The sequence below is a fragment of the Chiloscyllium plagiosum genome, chromosome 6, assembly GCF_004010195.1.
Source record: "Chiloscyllium plagiosum isolate BGI_BamShark_2017 chromosome 6, ASM401019v2, whole genome shotgun sequence".
In the NCBI taxonomy this organism is placed as follows: domain Eukaryota; kingdom Metazoa; phylum Chordata; class Chondrichthyes; order Orectolobiformes; family Hemiscylliidae; genus Chiloscyllium; species Chiloscyllium plagiosum.
Genome location: NC_057715.1, coordinates 70520961 through 70540234, shown reverse-complemented (window position 1 = coordinate 70540234; position 19274 = coordinate 70520961). Strand labels below are relative to the sequence as shown.

At 40.1% G+C, this 19274-nt stretch overlaps 1 protein-coding gene across 5 annotated transcripts in view; it reads right to left on the bottom strand.

Annotated features, from left to right (window-relative positions):
• The window catches only part of LOC122550689 (cytoplasmic dynein 2 heavy chain 1), a 555979-nt gene that overhangs the window by 515132 nt on the left and 21573 nt on the right, over nt 1-19274 (bottom strand). For 4 of the 5 annotated variants that reach the window (XM_043691809.1, XM_043691805.1, XM_043691808.1 and 1 more), the window contains exons 5-7: nt 16109-16227; nt 11806-11950; nt 7675-7907 (exon numbers count right to left, since the gene is read on the bottom strand). In XM_043691809.1, the coding sequence (XP_043547744.1) occupies nt 7675-7907; nt 11806-11950; nt 16109-16227 (497 nt within the window). The remainder of the gene's footprint in view (nt 1-7674; nt 7908-11805; nt 11951-16108; nt 16228-19274) is intronic. The other variant, XM_043691807.1, reaches the window with a different exon arrangement.

The window sequence follows — 19274 nt, the reverse complement described above, 5'->3', positions numbered from 1 at the left end:
CTTCGGCGGGTCGGTGTGGACTTGTTGGGCCGAAGGGCCTGTTTCCACACTGTAAGTAATCTAATCTAATCTACACAAAAAATTATGTACTTGTCTAATTAGTCTGTGTTGGCATTTATCTTTGACATGAATAACATTTCTAATCATATTTATGCACTATTTTGATACAATTTTAATTTTTTTCTTTTCATCCACCCACGTAAACTAACACTGAAAATTGAGAATTCTTTTTTTCAAACGTAACTCTAGAAATAAATTCAACAATCTCACATACAGGGAAAATAGCAATGACTGAACTGAAGAATAAGAATATATCCCAATACAAAAGAATAAGTCTTTAGCCAAAGGTGCAATAAACAGATATTTGAACTGGGCAGATAAATGTAGTCTGGGCTATTAGTTTACAAGCTAAATGAACTGTCAAGGACAAAAAGAAGTTGCTGGAAAAGTTCAGCAGGTTTGGCAGCATCTGTGAAAAGAAATAGAAGCTAATATTTTGGGTCCAGAAACCCTTCCTCAGACCTGACGTTAGCTAGGAAAATGTTGGTTTATATGCATAAGACAGGGTCGGGGGAGAGGGTAAGGAGTATGTGATAAGTAGAGATAAAGCCCAAAGGTAAGCAGAACAGTTGGACTGACAAATGAGTCGATAATGATCTGGCTGTTAATGGAGACTCTTAGTAGCTAACAATAGGTAGCGTGTAATGGCAGACTATGTGATAAGAAGGTATGGTGTGTGTGGTGGAGTGGGAGAGTTCAGGTCCTAAGACTATTGAGCTTCATCTTGAGTCAGAAGGGCTGCAGAGTCCCCAAGCGGAAAATGAGATGTTGCTCTTCCAGCTTGCATTGAGGTTCAGTGGAACACTGCAGCAAGCCTGAGACAAAGATGTTGGCCAGGGAATAGGTTGGTGTGCTAAAGTGGCAAGCAATGGAAGCTTCAGGTATTTTTTGCAGGCAGAAGGTAGATGTTCTGCAAAGCAGTCTCCCAGTTTATGCTTTGTTTCTCCAGTGTACAGGAGGCCACATTCTGAGCAGCGAATGCAGTAGACCAGACTATGAGAAGTGCAGGTAAAATACTGTTTCACCTGGAAGGTATGTTTGGGCTATTAGACACTGAGGAGGGAGAAGTAAATGGTGTTATACCTCGGCAGTTACAGGGAAAGATGTTTATGGAGGGGGGGGGGGTGTTGGGAGTGAAGGAAGAGTGGACCAGTGTGCTCTACAGGAACGGTCCCTGTGGAATGCGGACAAGGAAGGGATAGGAAATATATGTCTGCTGGTGGCACCTCACTGGAGGTGTCAGAAATGGCTGATGATCTTCTGGACGTAGATGCTGGTGGCATGGTAGGTAAGGACAAGGGGAATCCTATCGCTGTTGCGGGAGGGAAGAGACAGGGTGAGGGCAGAGGTGCGGGAGCTGGGTTGGACCCAGCTGAGGGCCCTGTCGACTATAGTCTTATGAATCAAATCACTTCCAAGGTAAGAGTTCCATCTTTAAAAAAAAAGACACACCCAGGTACTGAAGACTTTACATATAGAATTAATAAACAAAATAATTTAAAATTGAAGTGGAGATGCTTTGCTATACCTCTGAAATTAAAGTTTATACACAGTGCAAAGATTAGACAAGATATGAAAAAGAGAGTGGTTTTAACTTTAATTTCAACTTTCAGATAGTTTTTGAAAGGCAGACCTTCAGGTGAAATTCACCAGAATTCTCTAAAATTGTCTATGCAGGAACCAACAAGGAGACATGCCATATGGGATACAGTAACAAGTAATGAACCAGATTCAGTTAAGAGCATAATAAAGGATGAAAATTTATCCATTGGCAATCATAACATGCTCATATTCAACTTAATGTTGAAAGACAAACGTTTGAAGCAGTGACCAAGATTATAGATTGACTTCAGAGTGCAGAGACAAAAACTAACTATGGTCAACAAGGCAAATCTGTTAATCGGCTAAAAAGTACTAATGGAACATAGGGCGGCATGGTGGTTAGCACTGCTGCCTCACAGCGCCAGAGACCCGGGTTCAATTCCCGCCTCAGGCGACTGACTGTGTGGAGTTTGCACATTCCCCCCTGTCTGCGTGGTTCCCTCCGGGTGCTCCGGTTTCCTCCCACAGTCCAAAAATGTGCAGGTTAGGTGAACTGGCCATGCTAATTGCCCGTAGTGTTAGGGGCAGGGGTAAATATAGGGGAATGCGTCTGGGTGGGTTGTGCTTCGGCGGGTCGGTGTGGAATTAGGAAGTAATGTGATTCCAGCCCAATTTATATCCAGAAGGGTGAAGAGCTCTACCTGCACCCCAAAAAAATCTAGGTTAAATATAAAGGTCAGAAACAAATAAAACTAAATCATAATTTGCACAAATTTAGGCGAAAGTGAGGGTTGCAGATGCTAGAGATTAGAGTCAAGATTAGAGTGGTGCTGGAAATGAACAGCAAGTCAGGCATCATCGGAGGAGCAGGAAAATCGACGTTTCGGGCAGGAGCCCTTCATCAGGAATCATGGCGAAGGACTCCTGCCCGAAATGCGATTTTCCTGCTCCTTGGATGCTGCCTGACCCACTGTGCATTTCCAGCACCACTCTAATCTTGACATTTACACAAATTTGCCTGGTGCTGATGCATCTGCCCATGGCAATATCAGTAAGAGCGACTAGTCAATAACTTCTGTAAAGATGAAGTCACAACTTTACATTGAGGGCACCTCTATCATGTCGTGTGGTACTATTAGTGTGCTAAATGGGACATTATTTAAGGAAACACTAGATATCCATGAGAACTGTGTACCACCTGCACAGTAGCATTAAATTTTAAACAAAATCTTCAACCTCATAACACAGCATATCCCCCATTCTACCACTACCATCAAGTCAGAGGAGCAATGTAGGTCAATGAAGAGTGCCAAAAGGTCAGTACCAGGCACACCTAAAAATCAAGCTGTCGAAGCCTCAAAACAGGACCACCTGCCCATCAAACAGCATCAGTAACTACATTATTGCACAACCAACAGATCAGATTTAAGCTCTACAGATCTACCACATTCAGTCGTGAATGGTGGCATATGATTAAATAACTTATTGGCATAGGAAGAAGCTCCACAAATATCCCCATCTTCAACAATGGTGCAGCCCAGCACATCAGGGCACCAGGTAAGTATAAAGCATTTGCATCAATTTTAAGCCAGTTGTGCTGAGTATATGATCCATCTTGCCTCCTCCTGATGTCACCAGTATTTCACATAGAGTCTTCGGCTATTTCAATTCACTATATGTGACATCAAGAAACAGCTAGTGGCAGTGGATGCTGCAAAATCAATAAGCCCTGAAAACATTCTGGCAATTGTACTGGAAACTTGTGCTTCAGAACGTGCTGTATCCCGAAGGCAAATTGTTCAAATTCAGCTAAAACACTAACATCCATCCGACAATCCAGAAAATTGGTCCAATTATATCCCATACACAAAAAGCAGGACAAATTCAATAATTTTGTCCAATCAGTCTACATTTGATTATCAGTAAACATTACATTTCACTGAGTGTGGTATCATGAAGTCCTAACAAACTAGAGTAAATGGAAATCAGGGGTAAAACCTCTCCATACATCGCATACTCCATACATGGAGTCATACATTGCACAAAGCAAGATAATTGCGCTAACTGCGATTGTTGAAGGTGGTGTCACATTAATTAAGGAGTTGGTTTCTACAGTTAGGAGAGGCCTTCAAATTTGACTTTGTGGGCAGAGCTGAGGAATAAAAAGGGGGCAATCACACTGTTGGGAGTGTATTACAGAACCCAAACATACAGTCAATAAGCAGCAAAGGAACAGATGTGTAAACAATTGACTGTGGTGCTAAAACAATAATTGGGTAATTACATGAGGGGAGATTTCAACTTTCCAACATTGATTGGGATAGGTATAGAGTAAACTGTTTAAAGGGGGTAGGTTCATTGAAATGGATTCAGAAGACCTTTTTATTTCAACCTGTAAAAGACCTAACAGGAGACAGTACAGTGCTGGTCCTAATTCTGGAGAACAAAGTCAGACAGGTGTGCAGGTTGGCAGTGGGAGAGCATTTTAGTGAAAGCTACCACAACACCGCACATTTCAAGTTTGTTATGGAAAAGGAAAACGATGGTCTGCCAAAGAGAGTTTTAGATTGGAAAAAGAAAGATTTTTATTAAAATAAGACAGGATCTGGCCGAAGTATCCTTGGAACAGATACTTACAGGAAAATCTACAGCAGAACAGTGGGGGAGGGTGTTCAACAAGGAAATGGAGAGAGCACAGGCCCAATATCTCTTTAGGGTGAAACATAGGAGCAACAAGAGATCCCTGGATTTTTAGGAATATCCAGAACTGGATGAGAAGATAAAGAGAAGCTTGTAACAGGTATAAAGGGAGCAAATCAATAGAGATCCTAGTGGAGAATAAAAAGTGTGGGGGAAGATCTTTAGAAAGTAATTAGGAGAGCAAGGAGGAGCTTTGAAGAAACACTGGTGGGTAAGATTAACCAGAAGTCCAAGACATTCTTTGTATATCAGGAGAAGAGGATGACTAATCTGTGCATGGGACCAGAGGATATTGGTAAATTGTTAAATGAATACTTCATATCTGTCTTGACTCAGAAGGAGGAGAATCTAGGTATAGAATTCAGCAAGAGGTATTGTGAGGTTCTTAGCAGACTAACATAGGGAGTGAGGAGGTATTGGAAGATTTTGAAATTTAAAAGGTGAACAAATCCCCAGATCCAGATTGCGTGGAAGATGAGGGAGGAAATTAGAGGGGCTATGACCCAAATACTTAATTCCTCTCTGGCCATACAGAAGGTCCCAGAGGTCAGCAGGACAGCTAACTTGGTTTTACTTTTCAAGAAGAGTGGTGGTGATATGGATTACAGATCAATGAGCCTCACATCAACGTTAGGAAAACTATTGAAGAAAATTCCAAAGGAGAGAATTAATCACCACTTGGAGAGACAAGGTTTATTCAGGGATGGTCAGCATGGCTTTGTCAGGGGGAGGATATGCCTAACGAACCTGACTGCAATTTTTGTTTAGGAGGCGACTAGGTGTATGGAGGAGGATTGTGCTGCTGATATCACTAATATGCTTTCAGCAAAGTCTTTGACAAAGTTCCATATAGGACACTGATAAAGAAGGGTAAAAGCACATGGAGTCCAGGGTAACTTGGCTGTTTGTCTGAGCGGAGGCCAGTGTCCAGTGGCACACCACAGGGATCGCTGCTGGGTCGCTTATTCATAGTGATATATGCAAACGATGTAGCTGAGAATATTAGCTGAGAATATTATGGAGCATATTAGCTATTTAGAGAGGCTGGTTAAACTGGAGTTATTTGCATTAGAGCAAAAATAGGCTGATATGGGGGACCTGATTGAGACATAGAAGATTGTGAGGGGCATAGATGGGTGGATAGCAACTAATCCCCTTAGTTAAAGAGTACATAATGAGGGGGCATAATTTTAAGGTGAACGGTTCAGAGGGGATTTAAAGAAATCCTTTTTCTCCTAGAGGGTGGTGGGAATCTGAAATGGATAGCCTACAGCATAGTTGAGGCAGGAAACCTCACAACATTTAAAAGGTACTTGGATAAAAACTTCTAGTGTCATAATATTCAATGTTTCAAATTTACAACATCTGCATTTCTTTGTTTTGTTGTTTACTTGAAATGTAATATTCACTAACTAAATGCTAGAAAGTGGGTCCTGTATAGATTTTGAATGGTTTTGTCAGTGCAGACTTGACTCTTCTGTATTGTACAATTCTGTTCGTTGATGATTGCCCAAGGTTCAGCACCACTATAGGCTTTGCAGATAGTGAAGCAGTCCAAATCCAAATGCAGCAAGACCTGGATAATATCCTGACTTGGGCTAACAAGTGACAAGTAACATTTGCACCACACAAGTTTCAGAAATGACTATTTCCAACAAGAGAGAAGAATTTAACCAGTGACCCTTGACATTCAAGGGCATTACCATAACTGAACTCCCACTATCAACATCCTGGGGGGTTATCACTGACCAAAAGTTAAAATGGACTAGCCAATTAATACAGTGGCTACAAGAGCCAGTCAGAGGCTAGGAATCCTACTGTGGGTAACCCACCTCCTGATTCCCTAAAGTCTGTCTACCATTTACTAGGTGATAGAATACACTCCACATGCATGAATGACTGATATCAAAATCCATACAAAAATGTTCACAATTATATATGGGAAAAGATGGTGGTCACGGACAAGATCTTTGAAAATTGAGATAAGTGAGAGCATCAATTGTAATAATGAATTGGAGGACTTGTTAAACAATTACTTTGCAGCATTGTTCACAGCATAGGAACGCTTGCCAGGAATTTGAGTAACAAATCAAGGTTGGGGTCTATCAAAATTAATGAATCCAAATTAACAGTGATGATGAAGGAAATAACACTGAAAGTGACAAATTGCCAAAACAGATGGCTTTCACGCAGAGTTTTAAAGAAAGTAGTTGAGAATCTGAGTGACAACACTGCAAATGCCCCAAATAAAACCTCTCAAAGCTCTCAGTTTAAAAACCATTTCTTTATATTGGCAAGAAGTGACTTGTGCAATTTAAGGAAAGTGACAGAAGGAAACCAGGAAATCATAAACCAGTGAAAAATGTGGTAGAAATTTGGATCTCTTCTGCAAACAGAAATTAGTGCTTAATCAATTATTATTTTTTAAGCCAGGTATTGAGAGGTATGATGTAACGACAAGATCAACATCTTGGGGATGGGAGTATCATTGACTAGAAGCTGAATTTGACCAGCCATATAAATACTGTAGCTACAAGACAGCCACACCACCACTTGCAAGTTCCTTTCTAAGCTATTAATGTCCAGATTTAGAACTATATCGCTATTCCTACATTGTTACTGGATCAAAATCCTGAAACTCCTTTCCTAACAGCACTGCAGGCAATACCCACACCTGCAGTTATTTAGGATAGCAGCTCTCAACCACCTTTTCAAGAGCAACTGGGAATGGATAATAAATGCTAGCTAGCAACACTTACAGCCCATGACCAAATAAAAGATAATGAAGAATTAGACATGAAATCTTATGTTAAGCTTAGATTAGATTAGATTCCCTACAGTGTGGAAACAGGCCCTTTGGCCCAACAAGTCCACACCGACCCTCCGAAGAGTAACCGACCCCCTCTGACTAATGCACCTAACTACTATGGACAACTGAGCATGGCCAATTCACCTGACCTGCACATCTTTGGAATGTGGGAGGAAACCAGAGTACCCGGAGGAAACCCACGCAGACACAGGGAGAATGTGCAAGCTCCAGACTGACAGTTGCCCAAGGCTGGAATCAAACCTGGAACCCTGGCGCTGTGAGGCAGCGGTGCTAACCACTGAGCCACCATGCCGCCCAAAGGTACATGTTCAAAAAGGTTGCTGCCAGTTCTGAATTTTCAACAATCATAACTTCAACATGAAACAAATAAGAAATACAAAACTTATAGCAACCTGTGGAAAAAGTCCCATTATTTATCGGAATGCTACATTGTGACCGTTAGTTTAAGTCTTAGGTGTGTAGTAGTTTTCTTACAATTTGCAATGTTTAAAGTAATCACACAATTTTCAAAATAACAAAGAAAATAATTAATAATACTGTACCTCTTCAAGGCGTTTTGCAAGTTTAGCCAATGATCCTGGATAATATTTCTCACTTTTCCATTGGTGAGGAGTATATCGCCGCCACAGTTGTCCTGTCAGATGATCACAGGCTGCCACCCACTGTTCACAGATGGTGATGCCAGATCGGAGGTTCTCTTTCACAGTATGGAAAGGATCTCCCCATAAATTTAACTGCATTAGAGTTTTCTGTACAAATCTACCCAAGGCATTTCCTACAGAAAAGAAATGGCAAGGAATTAAAGTTTTGTATGCACAAAAGTTCTCATTTTTAAACAACAGTAACAAATTGATAATCCTCTGTAACATCCTAATGTCCAAAATGATCAATATCAAAACGTTGTATAGCAATTAGATGGCAAGATAGATGGAAGTATGTCACATATCCTCAAGCTACCATACATATGCAACACATGGGAAAACTAATTACTGATTAGAATGGACTGGGAAAAGAGCCCAGCAGGAAAGACAGTGGAACAGCAATGACAGGGGCATCTGGGAGTAATTCAGGAGACACAACAGAGATTCAGCCCAAGGAAAAAGAAGCATGGTACAGGAGGATGAGGAAACCATGGCTGACTAGGGAAGTCAGGGATAGCATAAAAGCAAAAGAGAAAACATTTTACATGACAAATGGCAGTGGGAAACCAGAGGATTAGGAAGCTTACAAAGATTAATAGAGGGCAACAAAAAAAGAAATAAGGAGGGAGAAGATTAAATATCAGGATAAGCTATCCAGTAATAAAAAGGAAGAGTGTCAGAGTTTCTTTACATATATAAAGGGCAAAAGAGAGGAGAAGATTAAATATGAGGATAAGCTAGCCAGTAATATAAAAAAAGACTGTAAGAGTTTCTTTACAGATATAAAGGGCAAAAGAGAGGCAAAAGTAGACATTGGGCCACTGGAAAATGATGTAAAAGAGATAGTAGTGGGGAACAAGGAAGTGGCTGAAAAACTGAATAATTACTTTGCGTTAGTCTTCATGGTGGAAGACACGAATAATATCCCAAAACTTCAAGAGAGTGAGAGGGCAAAGCTGAGTATACTGGCCATCACCAAGGAGAAGGTGCTAGAGAACCTGAATGGTCCAGGTGATTTATCCACCTTCAGGCCAGAGGGACTACACCCCAGAGTTCTAAGGGAGATAGCTGAAGAGATAGTGGAAGCATTAGTAGTGATCTTTCAGGAATTGCTAGAATCAGGAAGGGTCCCAGAGAACTGGAAAATCACTAATGGGACACCCCTGTGTAAAAAAGGAGCTAGGTAAATGATGGAAAATTACAGACTGATTAGCCTAATCTCGGTCGTGGGTAAGATCCTGGAAACCATTGCGTAGGATGAGATTTCTGAATACTTGAAAGTGTATGGTAAAATAGGGCAAAGTCAGCATGGTTTCATCAAGGGGAGGTCATCTCTAACAAATTTGCTAGAATTCTTTGAGAAAGTAACGAGCAGGTTAGACAAAAAAGAGCCGGTGGATGTTATCTACCTGGACTTCAAGAAGGTCGTTGACAAAATGCTGCACAGGAGGCTACTGAGCAAGATAAGGGCCCATGGTGTAAGAGACAAGGTGCTAGCATGGATATAAACTTGACGGTCTGGCAGAAAGCAGAGAGTAGGGATAAAAGGCTCCTTCTCAGGATGACAGCCAGTGACAAGTGGTGTTCTGCAAGGCTGTGTTGGGACCACAACTTTTCACATTATACATTAATGATCTAGATGAACAAACTGAAGACATTCTGGCTATGTTTGCGGATGATACAAAGATAGGTAGAGGGACAGGTAGCATTGAGGAGGCAGGGAGGCTGCAGAAGGATTTGGACAGGTTAGGAGAGTGGGCTAAGAATGGCAGATGGAGTATAATGTGAGAAATTTTGAGGTCATGAAGAATAGGAAGAATAGAGGCATGAACTATTTTCGAGATGGGGAGAAAATTCAGAAATTTGAAGTGCAAGGAGACTTGGGAGTTCTTATCCAGGATCCTCTCAAGGTAAACTTGCAGGTTGAGTCAGTAGTTAGGAAAGCAAATGTAATGACGGCATTTATTTTGAGAGGACTTGAATATAAAAGCAGGAATGTACTTCTGAGGCTCTACATGGCTCTGGTCAGACCACATTTGGAGTACTGTGTGCAGTTTGGGCCCCATATCTCAGGAAGGATGTATTGGCCTTGGAGCATGTTCAGAGGAGGTTCAAGCGAATGGTCCCAGGATGAAAAGCTCAACATATGAGGAATGTTTGAGGACTCTGGGTCTATACTCGATGGAGTTTAGAAGGTTGAGGGGGGAGCTAAATGAAACATACAGAATATTGAATGGCCTGGACAGAGTAGATATTGGGAAGATGTTTCCATTGGTAGGAAAGACTAGGACCTGAGGGCACAGCTTCAGAGTAAAGAGAAGACCTTTCAGAATGGAGATAAGGAGAAAGTTCTTCAGCTAGAGAGTGGTGAATCTATGAAATTCATTGTCATAGAAGGCTGTGCAGGGCAGCTCATTAAGTATATTTAAAACTGAGTTAGCTAGGTTCTGGAGTATCAAAGGGATCAAGTGTTACGGGGAGAAGGTGGCAGTATACTGTTAAGAAACTTATCAGCAATGATTGAATGGTGGAGCAGATTCGATGGGCTGAATAGCCTAATTTCTGCTCCTACATCTTATGATATATTGCACAGTTAATGTTTTAGCACTTTGACCCTACCTTGGAAACAAAATATAAAGTTGTCTAAGTTCCAATGTGAAATGCAATGGAGCATCAAAATATAGGGCTTACACCTAACAATAAATACTTATTAAGCACTAATTTAATTTTTGGAGGTGGAGTGGAAGCTAGGATCTTCCCCCTCAGGAAGAGGCAAATAATTTCAAACCAAACACACTCCAGGCTGTTTTCAAGCATTGATTGTGATGACATTCCAACATCCTTTGCACTTGTTAACCAGACAAACCACAAGACCATTAGAAAATGTGATCCTGCAGGGAATCAGAAACATTTATTTGCCTAATAGTAATGTACATCATTGTACCGTTTAGTCACTCAGAAATGGCTAGGAATCTGTTACTTTGACAAATTTTATTGTTAAATTTGCAATAAAATGACAATGTAGGAACATTCATCATTTAAAGCATTTTCAAGACATATAGATCCTTTTTTTTTTTAAATTTTGTTCCAACCTGAAACCATTCATACTAAAACAGGAATATATTCAACTTCACAGAAAAATATTTTCAATACAGATATGCACAAATACATTTTTATGGCATAAATTCTGCCAACTTTTAAAGTGTATAATCATTCATACCTAAGCAGTATTTAATCAACATATATTAACATAGCCCTTGAGATCATAATTCTCAATATGCTAGTAAAAATGCATATTCCTGACAATGTGAAACATTACATACATTAACAAATAAATGTAATATGTACAGTGAATTTTGTCATTTGGTGGCACTCCCTTCTCTTAGACACGAAGAACAGGGTTCAAGACCAAGTTCAAGCACAAATATCAAGGCTCACATTCCAGTCCAGTCCCAGGAAACTGCTGCACTGTTGAAGGCACTTTTTTAATATAAAAATGAGATACTAAACCAAAGCCATATATGCTTTATTAGTGGTTATAAAATATCTCACAGCACTATTTCAAAGAAGAGGAGTAAAGCTTTCCCAAGTGACCTGATCATTATTTATTTCTTAATTAGTATTATAAATAATTAATTCTGAAGAAGTCATACCAGGTGCAATAACATTAACTCTGCCATACATGCTGACTCTCTACTGCTTTCTCTGTTTATTTCAGACTTCCAGCATCCACAGTATTTTGCTTTTATTTACATATAACATATTGCACTGTTACTACATTTTTGCTGTAGGAACTTGTTGTGCACAAATTGGATGCCATGATTTGTGTATCACAAGAGCATGCAGCTTAAAAATACTTATTAGCTGTGAATGTGCTTTGAAAAGTTTGATATTCTTGGAAGGCACTATACAAATCCAGGTCCTTTTTTATTAGCTCTGAGACATGGGGAGAATGTTTAGATATGACCCACTAAAAGAAATGGACAGTCCAATTGTACACCTACAAGTTACTTATTCTTTCAAAGACAGTACCTATGACATCCAGCAGATGGTGCATTCGTGGCTCTGGGTAAAAATCATGCTCAGTTTGTCTCCATATATCATCCACAGTATCACGAGTAGTCTCAACCAAATCCACAACGTCAGCTAAAGAAAGAGCATCCAAATTGTTGTACTGCTAAGAAAGCAAAAGAGAGAAATATAGTTAAGAAACTTTCCAATTTATATGATGCTGAACTTGCCTCAACTTTTAAGCAGCACTTCCATGGCATAAATCAGAAGGATCTAGAAAAGTGTGCAGCAAAGAGAAAAAACGATTGTGTGAAGTCAATAAAAGCACTAAACTAGATATAAACCATCACATTTGAGAATTACAAATATTTTTTAAATGTCAGCTGAAAAGCAATTCCAACACAAAATATGATCAGCATTTGACCAAAAGCCATGTGCTCTAAAACAAATTATTTCCTCAACTACTTCAATTTGGTGACTAAACTTCCAATATATAAAAGTTTCAATGGGGGACCATTTTAGGAACAATGATCATAATTTCATAAATTCTATGACAGTAATGAATAAGGTTAAAACTGGTCCTCGAGTGAATGTGCTAAGTTGAGGGACGGCTAATTACATCAGTGCTTGGCAGGAACTGGAGAAATTAGTTTAGGTATAGCTGTTTGAGGGCAAATTCACATCTGACATGTGTATTTAAATGCCAATTAATCAGACTTCAGGATTAGCATATTCCTGTGAGGATGTTAGGAACAGGTCGATGACAAGAGATATTGACAGATTAGTGAAAAATTAAAAGGAAGCATATGTAAGGTTTAGAAAACTGAAATCAGATAAAGCCCTTGAGGAATATAAAGGAAGCATGAAAGAACTGAAACAAGGAATTAGGAGGGTGAAAATGGGCTGTGAACTGTCCTTGTCAATAGAGTTTAGGAGAATCTCAAGTCATTTTATACATATATCAGGAGCAAGAGTGTAGCCAGAGAAAGAGTGAGTCCACTCAAGGGACAATGGAGAGAATTTACGCAGAGGGCCAGCGGAAGTGGGTGAGAACCTTAATGAGTACTCCCCATCAGTATTCACCAAAGATAAGGATACGGATGATGGTAGATTAGGAGGGGTTTATTGATATTGTAGGGAATGTCGATATTAAGAAGGAGATGGTTTTGGGTGTCTTGAAAAACACTAAGGCACATAAGTCCCCAAGGCCAAATGGAATTTATCCCAGGACACTGAGGAAGGTAAAGGAGGAGATTGCTGGTGCCTTGACAGAGATGTTTGTATCGTCTTTAACCACAGATGACTTCCCGAGGACTGAAGAATAACCAATGTTGTTCCTTTATTTAAGAAGGGTAACAGCAATAATCTGGGAAAACACATGCTGGTGAGCTTTGCATCATTGGTAAGGAAATTATTGGAGAAGATTCATAGAGTCATAGAGATATACAGCACAGAAACAGACCCTCATCCAACCAATCAGATATCCTAAATAAATCTACTCCCATTTGCCAGTATTTGGCCCATATCCCTCTAAACCCTTCCTATTCATATACCCATCCAGATGCCTTTTAAATGATGTAATTATACCAGCCTCCACTACTTTTTCTGGCAGCCCATTCCATACATGCACTACTCTCTGCATTAAAAGGTTACCACTTAGATCTCTTCTAAATCTTTCCCCTCTCACCTTAAACCTATGCCTTCTAGTTTTGCACTCCCTCACCCTGGGGAAAAGACCGTTGGCTACTCAGCCTATCCATACCCCTCATGATTTTATAAACCTCTATAAGGTCATCCCTCAGCCTCTTGACACTCCAGGGAAAATAGCCCGAGCCTATTCAGCCTCTCCCTATAGCTCAAATATTCCAACCCTGGCAACATCTTTGTAAATCTTTTCTGAACCATTTTAAGCTTCACAACATCATTCCAAAGCAGAGAGGCTAGAATTGCATGCAGTATTCTAATAGTGATCTAACCAATATCCCGTATAGCTTCAACATGACATTACTCAATGCACTGACCAGCAAAGGCAAGCATACCAAATGCCTTCTTTACTATCCTATCTACCTGTGACTCCACTTTCAAGGAACTATGAACCTGCACTCCCAGGCCTCTTTGTACAACAACACTTTCTAGCTCCTTACCATTAAGTGTATCAGTCTTGCCCTGACTTGCCTTTCCAAAATGCAGCACCTCACATTTATCTAAAGTTAACCCATTCGCCGCTCCTCGGCCCACTAGCCCAGCTGATCAAGATCCCATTGTACTCTGAGGTAACCTTCTTCGCTGATCACTGCACTTCCAATTTTGGAATAATCTGCAAACTTACTAACATCCAAATAATTTATATAAATGACAAAAAGCAAGGACACAATTTATTTACACTTAGAAAAGAATGCAATTATTGGGACTGTCAGCATGGTTTTGTGCTGGAGAGGTCTACTCACAAATTTGATTGAGTTTTTGAGGAAGTGATAGAGGTTATTGATGAGGGTAGTGCAGTGAATGTTGTCTACATGGACTTTACTAAAGCATTTGACAAGGTCCCTCATGGTAGGCTTGTCCAGAAGATTAAGTCACATGGGATCCAAGCTGAGTTGGTAAGTTGGATCCAAAATTGTTTTGGTCTAGAAGACAGAGAGTATTGTGAAGAGGTGTTTTTCTGACTTAATGTCTGTAATCAGTGCTGGGACCTCCACTGTTTGTAATTTATACAAATGATTTGGATGAAAATGAAGCTGGACTGATCAGTAAGTTTGCAGATGACATAAAAATTGGCGCTGTTGTAGATAGTGAGGAAGGTTGTCAAAGGATATAGCAGAATATAGATCATTGGAAAGCTTGGCAAAAAAATGGCAGATGCGGTTTTGTAAGACTTTGGTTAGGCCACACTAAATATTGCATTCACTTTGGTCACCATATCACAGGAAGGATGTGGAGACTTTGGAGAGATGCAAAAGAGGTTTACCAGGATGCTGCCCGGATTTCAGGGAATAAGCTAAAAGGAGTGTTTAGAAAAACTCAGATTGTTTTCTCTGGAGCAACAGAGGCTAAGGGAAGACTTGATAGAAGTCTATCAAATTATGAGATGCATAGATAGGGTTGATGGTCAAAATCTTTTTCCCAGAGTTGAAATGTCTAAATCTAGGAGGTATGCATTTAATGTAAGAGGGGGAAACTTCAAAGTAGATGTGAGGGGCAAGTTTATTTTACACTAAGAGTGGTAGGAGTCTGGAATGAGCTGACAGGAATGATAGTGAAGGTAGATACAATAGGGCATTTAAGAGACTTTTAGATAAGCACAAGAATATGCAAAGAATGGAGTGACAGGGACCAAGGGCAGGTAGAAGGAATTAGTTTAATTTAGCGTCATGTTTGACACAACATCGTGAGCCGGAGGGCCCGTTCCTGTGCTGTTGTTCTATGTTCTACGGAATTTAATCCAGACAAGTATGAGATAATGCATTTTGGCAGGTCAAATGCAAGCAAAGAGTATACAGTAAATGGTAGGGTACTTAGAAGCACTGATATACAGAAGGATCTTGTGGTGCAACTCCATAGTTCCCTGAAAGTGGCAGCACAAGTGAATAAAACAGTAAAGAAGGCACGCAGCATGCTTGCCTTCATTGGTCAGGGCATGGAGTATTGTAGTTGGTAAGTCATGTTGCAGCTGTATAAAACTTGAGTATTGTGTGCAATTCTGGTTACCACACTGTAAGAACAATGTGGAGGCTTTGGAGAGAGTGCAAACAATGTTTACCAGGATGTTGCCTGGATTGGAGTGAATTAGCCATAAGGAGAGGTTGGATAAACTTGGATTGTTTCACTAAAGTGAGGGAGGCTGAAGTGTATAATATTATGAGGCATGGACAGGGTGGATAGTCAGGAGTTTTTTTTTCCCCCAGAGTGGAAATTTCAAATATTAGGGAGCACAGATTTAATGTGAGAGGGGGAAAGTTTAAAGAAGATGTGCAAGGCAAGTTTTATTTTTACAGAGAGGGTGGTAGGTGCCTGGAATGCACTGCTGGGGAGGTGGTAGAAACAGATACGATAGCAATGTTAAAAAAGCATTGAGACAGATATTTGAACAGATAATGAATAGAGGGATACGGACCACGTGCAGGCAGATGGGATTAATTTAGAATGGCAACATGATCGGCACAGACATGATGGGCCAAAGGGCCTGTTCCTGTGCTGCACTGTTCTCTGTTGCTTTGTATTCTTTTTCACACTGACATTAAATCTTACATAAAAAGATATAAAGCATGTTAAATTTGTTTTAACTGAGAATTTCATCTGCAAAGGCTTTTGGTATAAAACAAACCTGTGAAATTGTTTGAAAGAATTCTTCAAAATGCTGGGCTCTCTCTTTTCTGTCTGGTTTATCATCACTTGCAGCAACTTCTGCCCAGAACTGAAATTCATCACTGGGTTCCAAAATTCCTTTCAAAATAGACATAAAAGGTTTATGTAACATAATGACCGATATGCAACACTTGTAGCAGATCTCTTACTAATTACCTGTTTTACATACAGCATGCCTTGCCTATAATATTTCTGGTTCTCCAATGAAGCTCAAACTCTTCATATATCAGGATTGATACATCATCCAATTTGAGAATAAATGCCAACAAATGTTCTTGCAAGAACTTTGTTCATTGTGTCCTTAAGTCAGCAAGCACCAATCACACATGTATTGGGACATAATTTTAACCCTTTCACCACAGTGTCCTTAAGTCAGCAAGCACCAAAATGCTCCCTCTCCATCAATCCTGCATTGTAAAACAGCCACAAACCCTCACTAATGCTCAATTTCTTTCAATTTGGAGAGGCAATACAAGAATAGCAAAGGGAAATCCTCAATTCAAGCATTAAAAATCAAATAAAGATAATGGGATAAGAGGACAGAAACTCAAATGTGAAAACCAACTCACCAACTATTCCTGAGTAGTTGGCACATACATCTTTTTCTTTATTTGGTTAAGCATGTTTTCTACACCCTAACCCTGACCCTAACCCTGATCCTAACCCTAACCCTAACCCTTCCCACAATTTCTCAGAGTCCTGAAAACCTATGGCTTCATTTTCTACAATATTTGGATTAATATAACCCAGATCTAAGCATTCCTTTCAATTAAAGTAAATTTTAATGGAGCTGTTCACAAAGCCTAAATATGACTGGAAAAAGGCCCCATACAGTTTAAGCATTTTGAAGTCTGTGCAATCAAACACTCAAAGACATAATAACTAATAAAAATGCTTATTGCATGTAAATGAGAAACCTAAGTACCTCAGACTAAGTCTAATGGTCTGCATAAGAATATTTTTAAAAAGGAACATAGTATCCTCTAGTGTATCAACAACGCAGGGAAGTAAGAGGTGAAATCTAATACTTGCCCAACATTCTGCCTTAAATGTATAATTTGTTCACATCAATAACTGATACTGAAAACAGACCTTACAGCCTTCAAGCATTGTGACCTAGTAAAAATGTGCACAAAACTAACATTCTTGACTTCAGACAACACAACATTGACATTCCTGCTTTCAGACTGTCCACACTGCTGACACTTCAACCTTTAGATAACACCCAGCAATAACACTCCAGTCTTCAGACAACAAATATTAATAATACTCCTGAGCTTAGGCAACACTGTGTCAATAGTCACTAACTGCTAATATTGAAGGTGGCAGGATGTGGGCTCAGTTGATAGCTAAGGAATCAATGATTCAGGAAGCATTTTTGAAGATGGAGGAGATCATTTATTCTCTATGGTACTGACAATAGAATAATTGGGGTTGCAAAAATCAGATGCAGTAAGGAAAGTCTTTATGAAACTGAAGTTACTGCGTTGCTATGGTTGCTTTGAAAGATTTAAATGAATGGAACAGTAACTATTGCCACTGCAGAAGTGACAGAGCTCTTACAACTTCCAGACAGCTGGAGGAAGCTGTATTAATTGCAATAGTCATGGGTGTCTTACGAACAGGGACTCTTCATCGACACAGAAAATTATGAGCATCTGTGGATTGTGCTCCAAAGATACGGATAACAAAGAAAATGTTATCACAATCTTAGAAGTTCACGATGACAAGACTACAATTGGCTTGAGTGGGAGATTGAAACAGAAGCCTTCAAAATCCAGACTGAGGATGGACAAGGCTGTGTGACAGCTCCATATCATTTTAAAATCTACTGGCAATCTCTATTCACCTCATCAAAGGTCAACTGCACTCCAGTGTCAGAAATGAATACTACCTAAATGGAAAGCTCTTTAACCCTATCCGCTCCAGTGCTAAAACTAAACTAGCCACCACAGATTTACACAAGCTATGGTTTATTGGTGACTGCTCACTCTATACCAAATGTGCAAGTCACTCACAATGTCTTCAACTCTGCATCTCAGAAACTCAGCCAGACTTTGAATTCTGCGTAAAAGAACAGCATATATCACAATTCTTTGAGGTTTGCATCACACAGACATGGTGGTCAAAAAAGCTTTTAGCACGCTTGTTTTCATTGCTCAGTCCTTTGAGTATAAGAGTTGGGAAGTCATGTTGAGGTTGTACAGGACATTGGTGAGGCCTCCTCTGGAGTACTGTGTCCAGTTTTGGTTGCTCAGTAATAAGAAGAATACTATTAAGATGCAGAGGACTCAGAAGAGATTTACCAGGATGTCACCATTAATGGAAGGTTTGAGTTATAAAGAAAGGCTGGATAGGCTGGGACTGTTTCCACTGGAGCGCAGGAGGTTGAGAGGTGATGTTATAGAAGTTTATAAAATAATGACTGGCATAGATAGGGTTCATAGTAGGTTTCTTTTCCCTAAGGGATGGGGGATTTCAAGTGTAGAGACATATTTTTGAGGCAAGAGGAAAGAGATTTAAAAAAGACATGAGGGACAAATGTTTTCCACAGAGAATGGTTCGAATGTGAAATGAATTTCCTGAGGAAGAAGTGGATGTGGTCACAATTACAACATTTAAAAAACATTTGGATAAGTACAGAGGAACCTCAAATACCAATTATCCGAAAATCAGATTATCCAAGGAGATCTCGAGGTCCCGATGGAAACATTCCAGCAGTGATCGCATATTTTGTTTACAGTGATTAACCAGGCACCGTCTCCAAATGACTGACTGCCCGCCCTTTCTCTCACCCCACACTTTCCCTGGAGTCCCACAGAGAGGTGTACCCTAAACCCCTGATCCCCACATAATCTCTCCAACCTTGTCCTGTTCAGAGCAAACGTGGAACCTTTTGACAGTAAAAAGTTGTGTGTGGCTGTGGCTGATACTTGGTTATGTGTGCTACTTGGAGATTTACCCCACAAAGGCAACTACAGCACTCTTGTTCTTGGTGTTCAGTCTAGTTGCCCTGGAGAAGGGGCGGGTATGCACGGGGATGGGGGATTGGGGCGGGGGGGCACAATGTTGGTGGCAGGGGCAGAGTTAGAAATGGTTGAGGGCGGGGTTGAGGGTGAGGGGGT